The following is a 20395-nucleotide window of genomic DNA, read 5'->3' as shown; positions in this document are numbered from 1 at the left end:
GCTGTTATTAAATCATGGTGCTTTTGAATCAATGGAACTAAGTAATATAGTGTGTAATTAAGTCCACCCAATTAATCAAATCAAAGAATATGAACATTGATTACCACTGAATTGCTCACTTTCTATGGCTCTCAAGCATCTTCAAACTTCTTTTTCCCTTTTTTTTCCTTTTTTCTCAGCATATTCAGACTCCTAATATTCAAATAATCACTGTTGCTGCAGTAGGAGATCAATTTACCTAAGTTTTTATTGTCTACTTTTTCTCAGCTATGAAGTTGCAACCTTAATAACTTTGACAGTGTCACTATCCACAAACTAAAGTTTGGCTCTACAATGCTTGCTTATTTATCACAGCTAGGTTAATCAAACTGGTGGTTACATGCCCTTGTGCATTTGGATCTTACAGTCTTCAACATGATCATGTGCATTTGGATGATTGCTTTTTCTTTTAATATTATTTTTTCACCAAATGAACAAGTGCCATGCTAGCTTTTTCTATGTATAGATACATATGTACAGTGAAGACAAAAAAAATAAATTAAACCTAAAATCTGGTATAAATATCTAAACCCTGATTATAGTGCATTTAGATAACACTCAAAATTAAGGTGATATATTTATATATATATATCCTGAAACAAACGAAGCAAGTATGAGTTGCTTTGTCTTCATCATAAAAAATAAATAATGCTATCTTATCTTGAAACTGATCCAAAAACAGTGACAGATTTGAAGAGGTAACATGCTGGGGCTATATTAAAACAGGGTTAAATAATCATATCCAGAAACTTACAAGTGTAACTTTATATCACATTAGGGTAAGAATATTCCAAACAAGTGACATCCAACTTCAATAAATCAATAATGGATACCCAACCTCGCCACACTACAGCTTTTCTCCACTATTAGGTAATGATTACACTTAATCCTTCCAACATTACTAATTTCCTTTTGAGATTCTGGATTTGGATTATTATATCTCTCTCTTAGACACTACTCCAAAGTCTCCCTTCACACTGTCCCAAAACAACAAAAATCAAGTTCAGTGAAAAAAGGGTATCTGGTTTTAACCACCAACCCAGTAACTTCAACTATAGAGAAATCAACATTAAAGGAAATTTTTTTTACTCAAACCATTCAGTGAATATTGTATCTATCTACCATTTCCTTCACGATTCTAGCTAACTCTAACAGGCTATGCGCACTAAGGTTTTAGCTTTATCATACATATGTAGTGTTTCCTTCAGAGGAAACGCCATCATATTAGCATATGCCATTTAGCAGAGCATGATTAAATTCAAATGAACATTATAATCCATAGAATCTGGAAGAAATGACAAACTACCATAAGTGTACTTCTATTAATTATTTAATGCTTTTGGTCAATAATTATTCTTGCACTAACCTGGGAATATTTCAAACCCCTCACGCATTACTCACAAGGATTAAACTAATAAATCATAAAATCTGATCAGTATTCACAACCATAAAGTTCAACAGTGCTAATCAGAAGTCAAAAGAAGCTGAGAAAAATGAAGTTCCATATGTATATGTACGTATATCTTGCAGTAAGATGCAAAAACCTGCCAAAAGGTGTAGTGCTCACCAACTCTAAATAAGACTAGTGCTTCTATTGCTAGAATCGTCTTTAAAACAAAAGAATGAAAGATGTGTAATAGGATTTGGTTAGAATCATACCCTTAAATCTAATTTGCCTCTAAAATAAGAAGCACAATTATTACATCAACATATTTATAGTTTTTTCCTCGTTTTGCGTGGTTTTTCATGTTTGACCATATCTCAAATTATCTTAGGTAAAGACTGAATTTTGACTATAACATATTCATAGAGATTGATTTATTGTATAAAAAATAATATTTCAGGATTGCCGTTTTCGTAATAATAAAGAATGAAAATTATGCCATCCACTACCAATATAAAGTTTGGATTTTTCAATATTTTGGAGAAATGTTTTCCTACTTTTGCCTCCCTTTCCAAATGCTCACTAAATTAGTTTTCAAAAAAACAATTACTATGATTCTTCCAATAGACATCCTACAAACAACTAGCGACTAAAGATAATGAGAAACAATAATTTTTTATGCCACCATACCATTCAAGGAATGAACTCTCAATACCATTCAATGAATTTGATCAAGCAATTTGATTACCACCAAAGTTTGATGAGATTCTGGTTTCAAAATGAAATATGGCTATTGGAAAACATCAACAGATCAAAAAACATATTTCCTAGTGACCTCTGAAACTTTATCATTCAAATACAGTCAAGCGTAAATCCACTGCACATCTCCTTAAAACAAATATCAATATAAGCCCAGATCAGCTAAATTCTAGACCTGTTGAGCAACAACATTTAAGGTAACGTTAGATTGTATCCTGGCCCAAAATTTTAGAATGGAATTCTCAACAGGCACTGAAATCATCTGTGTTAATTGAAGTATTTAAGCTGACAGAACCTCTCCTCGATGCTTGATTCTTAATGTCCCCCCGTTAATTGAATACATTATGTTCATAGAGAAACCGTACTAACGAAAGCTAGAAAGGTCACAGATCATGTTCCGTGTAAGGTAGATAACTAGAAGGAAGAATGAGCAATGAAGACAAGAAAAATTAGAAGAAACTAGTAATGTGAGTGAAGTGAAAAAATAGCTAAAATTCGGTATAGGATTAAGTAAACAGTTGAGCAGCATCGTTATGTTCCTGGTAATCAGAAACCGAGGTAAAGCAAATTAGATTGCTCAAATCAAATGACAGTAGTGGCACAATATACATGATTTAAATGATCATGAAACATGCAATGTCATTCCCGTAGGTAAAACTCAAATTTTCATTTTATTTGCTAACTTAAAACCTGCTGTCAATAGGAATCATAACATTCTCTGTGCTATCATAACATAATATTTTGCAAATTCTATAACGACAACAGGCTAAAAACTTCGATATATACACTTTCATTTTTTTTCTCAATTTTTGTAGATGTTATTTTCTAATAGGACCACGAAATACCTGTGGTTCATGCTGATTGGCCATTATTGACAACATAACTGATTGCACAGATAATCAATGTATTGAAGATTTTGGTCCATACGTAACATAATGAAAAACAATAATAATAACAATGATATAAATGCCAATAAGGTGACAACTAATATCAGACCAGATTTTAAAAACACTATCCATACCGATTTTCACATGGTAATAAGACACGAAAGAATGCTATTGAAGAAAATGGAAGATAAAGAATAGGCGAGTGAGACACAAATCACAAACATAGTGTTAGAACCGTGTGATGGCAGTAACAGATATTCGATTCATCAAAACAAACAGATTCCTATAATGATTACAGACTCCACAAATACTAATCTTCCAAGTAGCTTCATATGATATTATAGTGGTAACAAATTAACACAAGACCAAGAAAAACTCTTAAGGGACTCGAAAACATAAAAACAACAGCTGAAGGGCGTTAAACCATTAATCTCAGGGAATTCAGTCATCTTCCTTTTTTTCCCACTCCGGATCCAGTAATAAAGCTTTGATTAGACAAAAGGAGGCAGTTCCGAATACCCTAAGTCCTGCTTTTGGACTTTTCCATGGCCCTGGGAGCTGAGGCAAAAAATAAATCCACTTAAGAAACTGAGGCATAATTATTCGATATAAGGTAAACAGTATTATTATTGTTGTTAATATTTAAATTGACACTAAAATGTATTTGTTTTTGTGGTAGAGTTGCAATATGTTAGCAGACACAAATTCCTTTTAAAATTGCATCCAAAAATCCAATATATATTGAGTCGCAGCATTTAGTTTAACGGTTAATCGACAAAGACCAAATTTTACAATGACACAACCACACGCAATTTTGCATAAATGAATGTTTCAAATAATCCTCGAAAAAACATAAAATGATGTTTGTCTAGATTCAAGTTATCTCTTATGAACATGTTAGGGTCACAATCTGCAGCAGGTATAGTTCATATGTCCGTCTCAAATTAAGTAGGTCACAACTTATTAGTTCACGTTAATCTTCCACATTAGGCATAACGAGTGACGGTAAAATAAATCATTGGTGAGAATACACACCTAAGCCAATGGCATCAGAACCCTTCATAATTTTCAGCCTTTTGCAAGTATCAGTGAACATTCTGCAACAAATGTAGAAATGAAGTTCAGTGGAAAAGGGATGTAATGTAAACTAGTAGGGAAAAGCAAAAATCTCAATCGATGAGTCAGTTCACTTCGTGGGACAAATATTGACTAATTTGCACCAAGACCTGATGTCTACATAGACAAGAACATAAAACATACCAACAAGTTATATGGCAGAATTAACAGTAGAAATGGTATTGAGCAGAAAAATCCCTAGCCATGATCAAATTCTTTAGATTGATACTGTTTTGTTCAAGTCTATAGCATACACAAAAAGTGGGAAAATAATAGAAACGGTGCTAGAAAAAATGAAAATAAACCCCTACAGACTAAACGAGTATACGTATGGTTCATCCCTTCCCAAAGGCCCCATACCTGAATTAACCATTACAATCCCCTACTTTCCCCTCTCACTCATTAGACACTGCCACTCGGCGAGTCATCCCTTCGTTATCCTCCATCTTACCCTTCCTCACCTGCATGTGCTAAACTCCACTTCCTCATCTCTATAGCCAACACCTAATTAGCAAACTAGCAGTACGTTCTATTCTATTAATTTTATATATATATATATATATATATATCTGTTAAACTAGTTGAAATTTGACTCCAAATAGATCAATACGATGCATGCTAAATGACTCGATATCAAACTATATATCGTTTCTGCAAAGAAAATGTTTTGAGAACATCTCAAAGAGTTGATATACCTACGATCTTCTTTGAAAAGGGACTTTTGATGCACTCAAGCTATATATCCTTTTATATTTCAGTTCATATTTGTCGAAAACAGCATATTTCGCATTTAAAATATGTTATGCACAAACTAGTTTTTTAACATAAGCTCTCAGTACCCATACCCCTGAATAGCACATTAAAGTAATTTGGCTGTTATTTCATACAACTTACAACTATTATGTGTCCTTAATATTTTCTAGTGTATACTCTCCAAAAATTAGAAGAATTGGCCAAAAGAAGAAATAACTCTTGCTCTAATTTTTTATCTCCTCAACCACTAGTAACCAAAATGATCTCCAATTAATTTGTTAATTTCCAAATTGTTTGATAATTGGGAATTAGCAAGAAATTACATATGTGTTTACACCGTTCTCGGTTATATAATTGCTAAATCACCTAACCATATAGTCAAAGAAATATCTATAATTACTATAACTTGGAAAATATAATAAGAACTAAAAAATGACAAAGCAAAAGAAGAATTTAGATGTACTTACTCCCATGGTACATCCCCTACAAGCATCCAGTCTCCATCTTTATCTTCATAAGTGACGACATACTCTGAACCGTGCAGAAGATCCCTCAGCTTACTCTCACTCAACATTTCTCTTCCTGGAGCTCCATGGGAACCACACTGACCTGATTATAAATAAGCACCAAAGACACAATCCAAAATGAAATTAAAATAACCATCAAATAATTTTTAAAACAAATCATTAGTAGAAACCAATTTACAGCTAAGTAAATAGAGCTGCAAAAGCTCACCTAAGGTAAAACAGCTGAACATCTTCTCAAGTGCAGAAGATAGCTCCTGATATGTTGAATAACTTCTTAGATCTACTTTCCTAAGATAGGGAGCACCATCCATGCTGACCTTCACGAAGAGAGCACCACCACCTGGTTTTCCATCCACTTCATCATTGTTCTTGTTGGATGTGGTGGCCATGGAGTTTTTCCTAAATGATCTTATAGGAGGCCAACCGACAACCTGTGCCCTGCAAAACGGATTTTACGTAATAAGCATACATAGAACACAGGGAAAATCGAATTTAAGGAGTTCGTTTGTCCAACTTCTAAAATCTCGTGAAAACCATGATTCCTTGAGCTGATAGCTTCAACTTACTTAGAAGCCGGTGCACTGCCACTTATAGAAGCACCTGTATGGTTATGACTGGTTCCATTATTAGCTGAACAAGGCCGTTCTTGCAACTTGCTTGGAATTTCTTTCATTGCAGAAGGCTGAGCACCAGAAGGCCTAGGTGATAGCATTGCGTTCATCCCCGTATTACCAGTAAACTTCCCCTGCACGAAAGATTGCGATAGATAACCTCAGACACAGCAAAAAAATTCATTTCTCACAATATTAAGAACTTCAAGCATCACTTCTAACCTGAGAAAACCCATCCATGGTATCAGCAAAACCTCTCTTGTTGCCGGAAACAACAGTTTTCTGGGACGACAAGCAAATCCCGTCTTTAGTAGGAACCAAAGGGAACAGTGGCTTCTCGTCGAGCTTTGCTGAGCTTAAAGAGAAAAGATCCGGATCCCTTTCAGGTGACTGTGACCCGGGAAGACCCAGCCTCAACTCCGTAGCCTTCAAATTCATGTTCTCCTTTTTCTCATCACCCAAGCCTGGCACAGTAGAAGCACAGCTATCCACTGATGAGCAATCAGACAACCCTAAGTAATTCCTTTCTTTCAATCCAGCCCCATTCTGAGAGAAACAATCCAAGGACTGCGAAGAACCAGAAGCTACAGTCGACGACACCTTGCTCAGCCCATCCTCCTCTGTTACCACCGCCGGCGGCGACATCACACTCCAAACACAATCAAACCAACCTGCCACAAACTGAAACAGTAAAAGTCAAATCCATCGTTCACTCCAGATTAACAGCAACACGAAAAGCCCTATGCTATTAACAAAACACCATTTATGAGAAAATCACGCTTCAGCATGGTGAAAAAAGGTCCAATCATAACGATCACGCCATTAGCTAGCAACTCAACCAACAACTAGTCACAGTGAGAAACAAATAAGTAAAAGTAAATAATTAGCATGCATGGGTTTTACTATTACAGAGTTAAGCATAAAAAAATAGATAATCACAACATTAAGACGCATAAACAAGCTTGCGAGTTAGTAATTAACTGAAGACTTAACAAAATAGGACGCCCTACAACTCCCTTCCTATTTCTAGTTCACTCTTCTTCACAACCCAGCCTCTTCAGCAAATAATAAGTAAACACAAAGCTCAGAAGCTAAGTAGATCCGTGCTCCCGCAAATTCCTCAGCAGTTTTTTTTTTCAGGAAAAAAAAAGAGGAAAAAGAAGAAGAAAGAAGAAGAAGATGAAACAAAATAGGAGTACATTCTACCTGAAAGTTCCGAGAAAGAAAACAGTTGAAGAAATCTTTGAAAAAAGAGGAACAGTTAGAAGTAAGAGGAGCGAATTTGAAGTGGTACGCACCTAAGGAAGCGAGTTTTGGTAGATCAGAGACAGAAGAAAACTGGTACTGATTTTGTGGAAATTTTTCGTAAGAAAATGCTAAAGCGAGAAAGTGAAGCAGAGTGAGAAAGTTTAAGGGCCTTCCATAAGCAGAAAGAAACAAAGGCTTTTGGGGAGATATGAGTGGAGAAGCTGAATGAATGAAGCCTTAAGACGGAAAAACCAAATAAAAGCGATTAAACGCAATTATGGAACTGAGGGGTAAAACGGAGAATAAATGGCGGAAGCTGTGTCGTTTTGTTAGTTTCATAACAATGATATGGACTCCGTATTTTGCGTTGGACGGTAGCGATGCATTCTGGCGGAGAAATCAAAACCGTCCATTCCCTCACCATATGGAGACACGAAATTAAATATCTTGTCGCTGTTAACAGGTGCTACAACGTTCCCGTTTGGAATTTCGAAATGACGCATTTACCCTTGTGTGCTTTGTGAACTAAAACGTAACACCATAAATTGTTGACACATGACAGTACTACACTGTTAGTATTGTGAATGTGATTAACCTTGGTAGAGATAGTTATGAATGAATTTTAAATGTTAGTCAACAAGGTTATCATTGGATAAATTTAGCGTCAAGGAATCTGATTATTATGTTTTTTATGCATTTGTTTAACTTAAAACGTCGTGTATCACAAATTGTTTGTTTAGAAAATATAATTAACTCCTATGATAAACATCAAATGATAGTGCTGTCTCTTTCGTTGAAAAAAACATGTGAGCATGGAATGTTTAATTATACGCATTACGCAAGATAATAAGTGTGAGAAAAAAATAAAAACTATGGAATGGAAGCTAGAATCGTTAATAAAGTTGTATTACATCCGAAATAGTAATTGATTAATTTATTTGGATAGAACTGGTTACAAAAAATCAAATAAAATAAAAGAAATGATATATTGGGAGTTGCATGCGCAAATTGAAAAGGTAAAGTTGGTTTTCACTGTCACTGTATTTTTCTTTGACGTGCTTTTAATTGTTTTTTCAGCTGAAAATATCAGAACCAAAGATCCCATCTGATTGCGCATGAATGCAGTGCAGAAATAGTGACAGTAGATTTGTTGAATACCACATTAATTGTCTTGGATGGTAGTTTAGGAATTGAATAAACTAATGTTTATACGAAATAGTTAATATAAAAGCGTTATGATTATTAGATGTGGGACTTACTGTGTAGCATGGGAAAGGTATCCAAAGGGCATAATAGGTGAAGGTTTTACGGACATAAATAATGAGTGCAGGGGAATCATGGCATAATCCTCTGATTCACACACAATTTTGAGATCTCTGCTTGTGGTACAAGTCAACCATACCATAATCTTCTGTCTCGCACATTCAATTCAATGTCGGGCTCGGTGTAATGAAAGCTTCAAACGCAAAAAAAGAGAGTAGTAAAATAGAATGGGAAAATGAAAGTTATAATTTTTGATTAGAATTAGAATGGCGCATTTGGTTTAGATAAGTGAGAAAAAGGTAAGGGGAGACAAGAATGCGGCAATTGAAATGGGTTTGCCGGGTGTTGAGGAGGACAGATAACACCCTCCACTCTCATCACCCATCTTTTTTCATCATTACCAATTTCTCTTTCTCTCTATACCTATTCTCTAGACTCTACTCATAGCCACAATCCTTATTCCTAATAGTCATGTTTCTTTGTTTTTATGTTTCATACCTCTCCTACCCTACTACCCTACTACTACCCTACCTACCATCACCATACGTCACTCTTCACTAATTTCAATTCCTACTTTAAAATACATGATCGATTATATTTAATTTTAATTACGGGTATTTGTGAATAATTATTGTGACTGAATTCATGTGTGTTAGGTGGTGAATGTAGTGTGATTGATGAGAATGGGAAAGGGAAGAAGAACCCAAAAACCTGACTCAAACAATATACTATTGCCACAACATTGATGTTTGGAATCTAAATAGACATATAATAAGATTGAAAGGAAGGAAATAAAAAGGAAAAAAAGATTTGATTTGGTTGAGAGGCTCAGGTTTTGCGGGGCTCTGCTACGACACAGGGACCCAATGCCGGAACCACTCCGCTTTTGCCGCTATCCACTCCTTTTTTTTTCTTTTTTTTTCTCTATTTTTTAGTCGCAATATTTACTTCACGCTGAGTCGTTCGATGAAAGCTGAACAGTGGATTTAATGGCGTTGGAGTTATAAACGGAGTTTGAGAAAGAGAGAGAGAGGGGGTTGGCACGTGTGTGGCTCGTGACTGACAGAGAAAGCAACAACGCAGTAGGGTCAAACCACTTTTTTTGTTTTGTGGCGAATGAAACAGGTGGGGCCCATCCTAAATTCCTACTCTACACTCACGTGTGAAGCCTTTAATTGGTGACCGCCCGCGACTCTGCGTGCGTGCGTGGTGTGTTTGTGTTACTCTGCTGAACAGACCAGCCATACCTTAGCGTGCACCACTCTTCACAAGGAACAATCCCACTGTGAACCCATTCAACTTCTCATTTTCGAGTCAAGAGCCCTTTTTACCTCTCCTAACAACATCACAATTTATTTTATTTTATTGTAAAAGAATGTTACGATGTGTAAAATAGAATAATGAATTTTCACTTATACGAATCCCATAACATAATAACCAATTCTTTTGGATCAGGTTATTGTGGGTTACACGTTGAACGTTTGCCTTCGCTCTTGAAAGTTGCCCAAGCCCATACCTGTGGCCCATTACTGCTACTGGAGAAAGACCCAATTCCGTTACGTGATTCGGTCCGTTAGCGTCTAAACTAACAAGATGTTAAGCACGATTGTCATGTTTTAACACTATAGCCATTGGCATACAAAACCAAGAAAAACGCGACCAAATGGATACATGCATTTTATCTGAATTAACAACTAGAGTGAATCAATTTCGATAAAATTTTCATTAATTAATTATCGTTCAATGAAATGTTATCATAAATTATAAAAAAGTACTACAAATTTAAAATACTTTATATCAGGTGATACTTTATGTTAAATATGTTTGTCATCTATAAACTGAGATTGTGAAATTAGAATTCATTCATATTTTAAACTTTCATATAATTTGATTTTTAAACTTTAAAAAATGATTTTTTTTATGTGTTATAACATTCGAGTTAAAATATGTTAAACAACTTAATGGTCAATTTGAAACACCGTTTGACATGTTAAAAAAGTGTAATACATTTTAGTTAGTGTTAGCACAAAAGGATATATGTGTCGGTCAAATATAGCAAGGAGGAGAAGGGATAGCTTCCCAACACCACTAACAATCTCCAAAAGCTTCTCTTAAGCAATCAAAGTGAATAAGCCAAGTTGTGAAAACAATGAATACCCTCAAACCCTTCATGGAGAACATGATTAAATATTCATTTTTTACAGTTGAGGACTACTACCATTCGGTGTTATCGTAGAACACGTTAGGCGTCATCAACTAAAACACAAAAGGGGCAGCCTCTCCCAGACCATCACTCAACGTTGCTTAACCACCGCCTAATGCCAACAACCACCACCCAACGCCTCCTGTTCAAGCTTAGCTTGCCCAACTAGCTTGTCTTCTAGTCCAACGAAAGTAACTGCCACATTGTGTCGTCATGTAACTTTGTTTGCTCTTGATGTTTTCAGTATTGTATGTTATTCTTATGGTGCTCGACGAGAGTATTTGTCTCAAAATTCATCTTTGTTTGTCCAATCATGTTTCTTTGAAGTGTAGCTTTTTCTTCCACCATAATTGCTTCATATTCACTTATTTCAATCACTCAAAAAAAATTCTAAGTAAAACAAGCACAAAATAACTAAAATATAAGAAAACACAAAATATGAATCAAGAGAAAAATATCTAAAACTATACAAATCATGCGTGATCAATTCCATGGACAACACGCAGCAAAAAGAAAAAAAGGTTTGTGATTGTATACATGATCAAGACATATATATCATATACAACTGAGTTTGAGTTGTAGTGTATTGATAGGTATAAAGATATAAAAGAATGAAAGAGAATATTTACATAAAATAGCATAATGAATAGCATATTATAGGTGGGTGTTGATATTAAAGAGTTAGGGGAAGTGGAAGCAGCATCATATGCTGCTTGGATTCCATGGATTTGGCACGGAAGTGAAATGCTCCCAACATTGCAAGATACATGGTAAGGGAGCATTTGCGTCTACATAGATGCTCATCTAATCTCATATCCAAATAAGTTCATGGATCCAAAAAGTGTTACATGAAGTGTCCTTTAATTAGTTTGTGGTCACAATGGTCCCAAATCCACTTATGAATAAGTAACAGCGAAGGAGAATTTACGGCGAATCGTAGGAACCATAGTCTATTGTTGTTTGTTTTCCCTGCTTTCAAAAACCAGCTAATGTCCACTTGCTCCAGCTACTGGATAAGACTATTACACACTAAGAAACAAAACTAAAAGCGACTTTGATATTTGTGGCATGACAAGTTGTTTACTTCCGATGTATTATGTTAAAAATTAATAAAATTATTATTTTAATTTGAAATATATGTATTCTTTGGATATATGATGTTGTGATGAGAAATATAGCATGTGCTGAATATGTCTAGCATTAAAATAATAGTAATATGGAAAAGTTTAGAGCAATGAAAAAGAAAGGCGGCTATATAAGTGCAGTGTTGTAAAGGGAGAAAATAGATGAGAGAAATGGTAAGGAGGCAAAAGGAAAGTAAGAAAGTATTTGAAGTTGAGACGGCATATCGTATCTATGGAGATGGTGACAGTGATGCTATCGGTATTACTAACATCTCCATCCATTCCATGTCTTTTTCTATCATATTTATTTATTCATTCTCTTCATGGATAACTTTCTTCTTCTCTTTTTCTCTCTTCCATGATACTAAAATATAAAATTATACTTCAATTCTTAATTTTTTTTATTTTCTTCCTTGTTGACGTGATAATTTTTTTATTAATTATTTAAAAAAATAATAATATATTAATTAATAATTTATACAAAATCATTGCAAATGTATATGATATAGTTCACTTTAATGTAATTTTTCATTAAATTAAATTATACTTTAACTCGTATTTCCTTTTATTTTCTTCCTTTATTTGTTAACGTGATAATTTTCTTTTTTATCAATTCTTTAAAAAAAACTAATAATCTATACTAAATTATGTCAAAAATTAAAATAATAAAAATAAAAAATAAGAACCATAATATCGGTGTCCGTACTTAAATTCATTGCAAATATATATGATATAGTTCACTTTAATGTAACTTTTCATCAAATTAAATTAGGTTGTACTGATTTTATTTTTCTTTCTAAATTTAATAACTCGTTGGGTCGTCGATTGACTAATTTTTAGAATATTATATATTTAGAAAATTACTTTAAAATAAATGTTTTCTATATTTTTAAAAAAATTAGCAAGTATCGATAACATTTATAATACGTATAAATACTACCTGTATGATAAAATGTATTTTTTTTAATAAATTATTACAAATATATTTTATTGTATACTTATTTCAATGTCGCTTGGTTATATTGATTTGACTATATTTTAATTTTTTTAATTTTCTATAAAATATTATTAATTATTTTTTTCAAAAACTCTATTCTAATTTTTGAAATTTGAAACTGCTCGAACTACAATTTGAATTTGATGTTATGAAAAAAAAATGAAAAAAATAAAATAGAGAAGAGTTTTAAGGGAGGCTGTAAAAAGAATAAACAATTTGAAGAAATTAGGAAATAAAATATCTTTGTAAACTTTTGAAAGTTTATAGAACATTTTAGTATTTTGTAAGAGGTTTAGAAATCTAAGTTACATGAATTAAACTGAATTGATTAATTTCTTAAGTATTAAGGTTGTGTTCACTTGTGTGTGTGGATGGATTTGAGAGAAAGTGTGAAGATGGATTTGTGTGAATTTAAGTGGATAAATTTGTGTGTTTTTTTTTAGTGGATTTAGAGGGTGAAGTGAGTAGATTTGGAAATAAATTTTATGAGAGTTAGTGAATGATTTGAGTGATATAATAGATAAAATAAAAAGTTATAATAGATAAAAATTAAAAATTACTAAAATAACCTTATAAATATATGAAGTAATTTTTAAATTAGACAAAATATTAAAATTTAAAAACTATTATTTATAAATTTAAAAAAATTAAAAATTATATTAAATTAGTGTTATTAATTTTATAATAATTATATTATTTAAAATTATTATTAGTAATTTATTTTATTATTATTAATCATTATATAGACAAATTTTATTGTTTATTATTATCTCTAATTACTTTATATTATTTATTATCATTATATATATATATATATATATATATATATATTAATAATAGTAATATTTATTATATACATAATTAATTATTACATATTATTATTATTGATTATTATATTATATATGTTATTAATTAATAATTATTATATTATTATGTAACCGGTTACCGGTTACTATAATATATATATATATATATATATATATATATATATATATATATATATATATTTGGAAAGAAAAATAAAATATGTATATTATGATTAATATTTGAAACATCACGGATAGAAATAAAACACAAAAAAATAAGGTTAAAACTGTAAAAGTATCATTTATTGGTGTAAATCTTCGCAGATTAGGAGGGATGAATTTTGTACACTGTTTCACAAATTCACTCCTTCACTTTCTTTTAAATCATTGCAAAGAAACATCAGAAAAATTATTTATCCATCCACCCAAATCAATGGGTTTAATCGACCCCCTCAAACGAACACAGGGTAAGAGTTCATTAAGTTCCTTTCATAAATAAGAAGATTGACATGTATATTGATATAATCATCTCATAAATTAGAAAATTATAACTTATACATTATATTCCCGTACTTTCATGATAGTTTAGGTAATACATATTTTTAATTTTTTCTTTAGATGGATTTTGACCATTTATTTCGTCTAAAGATAAAGGACTGTCCATGTATCTTTTATTCTTGAAATAAAATTTTGTGAGAATTTTGGGTTTTTATAAAATGGAACTTTGTTCTATAAGTTATTATCGTCAATAACTTGTTGTAAGTGACGGATCTTTATTATATTTACTTTTGTAAAATATAAATGGTGTGTTATTCTCCAACTTCTTCCTTAATCCATGTTATATATATATATATATATATATATATATATATATATATATATATATATATATATATATATATATATATATATATATATAATAACAAGTGATTAAGTAGTTCTTTTAAATAAATATTGCAAACTTGGATACAAGCTAAATTATATGATTTAGGAGATTGAAAAATAATTGAAATTTAACTTTAGACATTATTTCTAAGAGATACTATTTTTATTTATTTTTATTGATCATTTTCTGTATTTCAACCTTTAGCTGTGTTCGTTTGTGTTGATGGATTTGAAAGAGGGTGTGAGGATGAATTTGTGTGAATTTGAATGAATGGATATGTGTGTTTTTTTAAGTGAATTTAGAAGGTAAAGTGAGTAAATTTGGAGATAAGTTTTATAAAAGTTAGTGAGAGATTTGATTGATGTGATAGATAAAATAAATTGTGAAAATAGATAAAATTTGATATTTACCAAAATACCCTTGACGAAAAAAAAAATAATTTTGTAATTTAATGTGGTAAAAAAATTAAAATTAAATAATATGAATTTAAAAACTATTATTTGATAATTTTTAATAAAAAATTAGTAAAAAGATAAATTATATTAAATTATTTTTTTATAATAATTACTATTATTTGAAATTATTATTATTATTAATTACTATATATTAATTTTATTATTTATTGTTATATTTCATTACAGTATATATATATATATATATATATTATGTATTATTAATATTATTTAATTATATATTATTTAATATATTAATATTATATATATATATATATATAATTATTATTATACATTTTTTATATATTTATTATTATTACTAGCGAACACACAGGTACTGTCACGCTTGTGTATCCGTATTTTTTAATTTTTATAAGATCAACAATATTTATTTTTAAAACATATATATAATAAATTTTAAAATAGTTGTTAAATAAAGTAACTCTTAAAAAAGGTTTTTAGAATAACGGTTAAAATAAAAAATATTTTAAAAAAACGGTTAAAAATAAACTAATTATAAAATAATTAATTTTTAAAATAATAATTAAGGATAAAATTGAAAAATGAAAAGTTGACACAAAAAGAAGAATCTCATTTATATATTGTTATAGATATAGACACACACACAATACTAGTCACATAAAATGTGTTGCTCCCCTACACTATCACAATTACACACCCACAACAACAGTTACATAACTGGTGTTGCTACTATTACAAACCACCATCATCCACTCACAAACACATTCTCACAAAATTACACTCTCATTCACAAAGTCACATTCTCTCTCATTCACACAACACTCACACACAGGGATATAAGGGGTATAACGGTGAAACCATTCTCCATCCATCCAAATCTTCTCAGTTACAAGCCACAGAGGGATGTGCTTTTCTTAATATATCTTAAATCCGTCTTCACATTTATTCTTCAATCATAACATTGGAATACAATTCAACCACAACATCTATCGCTCCAAATTAGTAGGATTTATAAATCCCCTCATGCGAATAGGCCCTTAGGGATCTTGAAAAATTAGTTTGGAAAACTAATAAAATTGGATAACTTTAAGTAATAAATGTAGATTGATATTTAGGTACCATATTCAAGCATCTAAAATTTAATATCATTATTGCACAAACACGTGTTTACCTTTTAAACACATTTTTACATGTCAATTATGAAGACCAACTTTTATTAGAAGAGTGAAAAAAATAAGATTAAGACATGAAAAACTAAATTAGGAAAATAAATTTTTACGTATATGTGTGAATGTGTGTTAAACATACATTAGTGTAGGTTCTTTTAAGTTTATGCATATTATATTCATTTAAAATCTTAATTATTTTTTAAATTGACTTAAAACGTTGTTTTATAATGTTGTAATCAATTTTTTTTTTAAGTGAGACAGTCACAAATAATCGTTCATACTATAATATATTAGACTGAGTAATAATCAATTACTTGGAGTTTAGTTGAAAGACAAGTTTAATTGATAATTGATTAAATTATTCATATTGATTATGGGTAAAATTAATCTATTAGATTCGTGTTAATTAAATAATTTCATATAAAAGCTTTTATGATAATTTCGGAATTATATCTTTTCATCATTTTGTAATCAAGTTCTCTGAACAATTTTTCATAAACAATAAATGTTTATCTCACCACAAATCTATATAAATTTTTTTTGACTTCGATTGTTGAGTTTTTTATGTTATCTTTTGTTGATTATTAAAATATACTATTTTTATATTTTAAAGATGATTTTAATATATTTTAAAATTTTAAAATTAATAACTATTGGTATATTTTGAAGACACAGCAGATAAACAACATAAAAAAATTAATAAAAATTCTAAACTCATAATTTTTACTTGAACAAAATTAATTAGTGAGATGATTATTACATTACATGTTCTCTTATTACTCTTGTTCTTTTTGGAATATTCATCATATATAAGATGCGAGTGACATCTTTTCATCTTTTGCAATTTGAATCTCTCTTTCATTACACATAGGTTTAGAGTTTTAACGTTGTAGCTTTCTATAAAATCAGATAGATTTTCAAGAAACTTTTTCATATATGAAGTGTGGTTGGAACGTGACTTTCAATACAATGAAACAATCTTATCGACATGTTGATAATTAAAAAAAAATTCTAACCAATATTAAAATTGTTGTGTCTTTTCTTTTTTAATTTTTTAAATTTTTAATTTTTTATATTTTATTGTATGTGATATTTGACATCTTATTGATATCTCAAAATTCACCAATCATTTGTCATCACATTAAAATTATTAAAAATAAAATGAATAAAAGAATACAAAACATAAAACAACTATACCAAATCCTTGATAAAAATTACAATTTATGGAATATAAATAAATTATACCAATTATGAAAAAATTTAAATAAATACATAAAAAAATATTAAACTATTCTTTAATGAAAAACATAAAATTTTTGAGCTGCATTGTTTACAAGAGTGTAATATATTCATTCTTTACATTATTTCTTCAAAAAACAATAATAATATTTATATTTATTGAATTTTTTTTTAAACTCTTCTTATTTTTATTGCTGAGTTCGAAGATTCAAATTCCTATTACCAATAATATATATATATATATATATATATATATATATATATATATATATATATATAATATTACATGAGAAAAATTGAAGAAAAATTATATTAAGATGCTCTATATATTGCCTGTATAGTTTAGTTTGTTTTTAAATTCTATGCGTCCTTTATCATGAAAAATGACGTGTTTCTTATCATTTTAATTGTTTTCCTGATTAAATTACTTTGATCACAAATCAAGTTTGAAGCTATGATTTTTCTTGTAAATTTAAAACTAATTGGGTATAACAGTTCAGAAGAAATATTTATAGATTTTGTTTTTCTAATCTAATAACTGTCATTCAATAATTTTATTTTATATATTATACTTTTTTGAATGACAGATAATTCATAATGAAATATAGACACTATAAACTGACATATAACATAAGTTGTTCCGTAATCTGTAATTGTTTTCTGGAGCAAGACAACCAAAAATCTGCGAATGCTAATTAAAAATACACTAGAACAATTTAATTATAATTTTTTGTATTTATTTTTGTTTTGTTTACATGGACATTTATATGTTGTTATATTTCATGAATTGCTTTACATATTGGTTTGAAAACACAAATAATAAACGACAGACTTGAAATGTTGTACATTCAAAGTAAAGATTATAAATAAAAAATAAATATATAAACATTTTAAAAAATCAAATTCGATTACACTGTCTCATAACTTTTATGTAGAAAACTGTACCTTAAACTTGAAAAAAAAAAAAAGAGAGTAATATATTAAGTGTCTTTATAGCTATATAGAAATTTTGAAAGACCACGTTAGAGAAAAAGTGGCGAGGTGTATGTAATGTAACCTTCCATGCCTCCCAATAGCTGCATTGCTTTGTTTTACTTTTTCATAAATATTCATATTTTCTTGCAACCATGAAATTGTTATATTTTGTCACATCCTTGCAAGCAACGAGCATGTCGATGTTGAAACTTAACTCTCTACTTGCCACAATTATAATATTATTAAAAAGAATATGTTTCAGGTCAAATATCTATTGAATAGCATTATTTTACAAATTCAAAACATAGTGTATTTATGGGACAAAAACCTCATATGATTTTGCACTTTACTCTATTTACACAGACAACCGACACAACGTCTGCAGTTGTTACTTTCTCGTTTCTTCTCTATTAGAATAGGATAGTCGCAACTCTCATTTTCCAAAATCAACCTTAATTAGAAGTTAACGGTTCTTAAAATAGTTGTAAGAAAAATCTTACACTATACAAAAAAATATCCAAAATTTCTTAATTATTAGAAGCAATAAAGTTGTTGTCTTGTCATTGAATTTAAGTTAGGAGGTTCTAAGATATTTATTTGTGTTATATTATAATTTTTTTAAGAAAATAAAAAATAAATAGGAAATAAAAAAAACTACGATAAAGCGGCTTTTGGTAACGCTCATCGCTGTCAGTGACGCCCTGGTTCACCAAACCAAACCAAACCCACAGATATATCTATCTCTTCCGTACTTCACTCTCTCTACTATATATCTCTCTGCAACACATTTCACATTTCACATTTTCATTTCTCTTCTATTCGCCTCTTACCTCAATGGTACCAGGTCCACTGCTACTCCAAACAACAACATCATCACCAACGCAGAGTCCACACGATGGAGGGCCAAGATCTCTCCCCATCCCACGTCGACACATCTCGACCGTCCCTCGGCTTCCCCTTAGGCACTGCCCTCCTCTTGATCATAATCTTCAGCCTCAGCGGCATCTTCTCCTGCTGCTACCACTGGGACAAGTTACGCTCTTTTCGCCAATCTCACTCTCATCCACACGCTACACCCTCCCTCACCCAATCCCAACCCTCCATGGTAACTTTTTCATCTTCATTCATACTTACAATTTCATTTCAACCCAGCCTTAAATATATAAATTTAATTTAATTTTAATTTTAATTTCAATTTTAATTTCTTGGTTATGATTGCAGGTGAAGCAAGACAAAGGTCAGAGCTTGCCAGTGTTGATGCCTGGGGATGAACTGCCCAAGTTCATAGCCATGCCTTGCCCGCGTCAACCTTCGCGCCCGGATACCATCGTTGTCACCGTCGAAAACCCGCCGCTCAAACCGCCGCAGCCGGTGGCGCCTTTCTGTTAGTTATTTACCAACAAAGCCGTGCTGTGTGTAAATATGTTTATATATATATGTTGCCACCATTTGTTCTATATACCACCCGGTGAAGATGCAGCATAAAAACAAAAAAACAAAAAACAACGTGGGTACCAGGTCAATTCCCAGATCGTGACCGCTTCATTTGATTCCGTATTTCCGTTGCTCTTGTATGTGGTGATTAGTAAATTTAAGTGACTCAATTGATTTAGCCGGTTTTGTTAATTGAAAAATGCAAACTTTTTCCAATTTCAGCTTTGAAAAGATAAATATTAGTTTAGGGTTTGAGAAAACAAGAAATCATTCAACTTTTTCTTTTTATCTTTTTGTTATTCCACTCAGGCAGTTATGACAAGTAATTGTGGTAGAAGGATAGGTTAGATGTGTGTAAATTTCAACTTTCAATTTATTGAAAATGATAAAAGAGTAGCTGGGAAGAATATGGATTCGATTTGTAAAGAAGTGCGTTTGTACTATAGCCTCATTAATCACCCCAACTAAACCAATGACACCAAAAGAAAACAAAAAATCTGCATTAATATTGGGATGGTTATGATATGAATTAACCTTAACT

At 30.8% G+C, this 20395-nt stretch overlaps 2 protein-coding genes across 4 annotated transcripts; one reads left to right on the top strand and one right to left on the bottom strand.

Annotated features, from left to right (window-relative positions):
• Positions 1–3272: 3272 nt before the first annotated feature.
• LOC114173354 (auxin-responsive protein IAA8-like) lies at positions 3273–7640 on the bottom strand. 3 transcript variants are annotated; one of them, XM_028057682.2, is made up of 7 exons: positions 7375–7640; positions 6299–6747; positions 6032–6210; positions 5674–5903; positions 5406–5547; positions 4105–4166; positions 3273–3627 (listed from the first exon to the last, which is right to left on the bottom strand). In XM_028057682.2, exons 2-7 carry the CDS (start codon positions 6719–6721, stop codon positions 3590–3592), a joined length of 1074 nt encoding a protein of 357 aa, XP_027913483.2. In that variant the 5' UTR covers positions 6722–6747; positions 7375–7640; the 3' UTR covers positions 3273–3589. The 3 variants fall into 3 exon arrangements, with proteins under 3 accessions (XP_027913483.2, XP_027913480.2, XP_027913482.2); XM_028057679.2 differs by having other exon boundaries at positions 6299–6757; positions 7375–7631; XM_028057681.2 differs by having other exon boundaries at positions 6299–6757; positions 7283–7554.
• An 11492-nt stretch (positions 7641–19132) lies between these two features.
• LOC114170400 (uncharacterized protein At5g65660-like) lies at positions 19133–20032 on the top strand. Its single transcript, XM_028055879.2, has 2 exons — positions 19133–19525; positions 19642–20032. The coding sequence occupies exons 1-2, from the start codon at positions 19316–19318 to the stop codon at positions 19807–19809; spliced, it is 378 nt and encodes a 125-aa protein (XP_027911680.1). The 5' UTR covers positions 19133–19315; the 3' UTR covers positions 19810–20032.
• The last annotated feature ends 363 nt before the right edge of the window (positions 20033–20395 follow it).

The sequence above is a fragment of the Vigna unguiculata genome, chromosome 2 (assembly GCF_037176805.1).
Source record: "Vigna unguiculata cultivar grain cowpea cultivar isolate G323 ecotype 2 chromosome 2, ASM3717680v1, whole genome shotgun sequence".
NCBI classification, from domain to species: Eukaryota; Viridiplantae; Streptophyta; class Magnoliopsida; order Fabales; family Fabaceae; genus Vigna; species Vigna unguiculata.
This window is presented reverse-complemented; position numbering and strand designations above follow the sequence as displayed.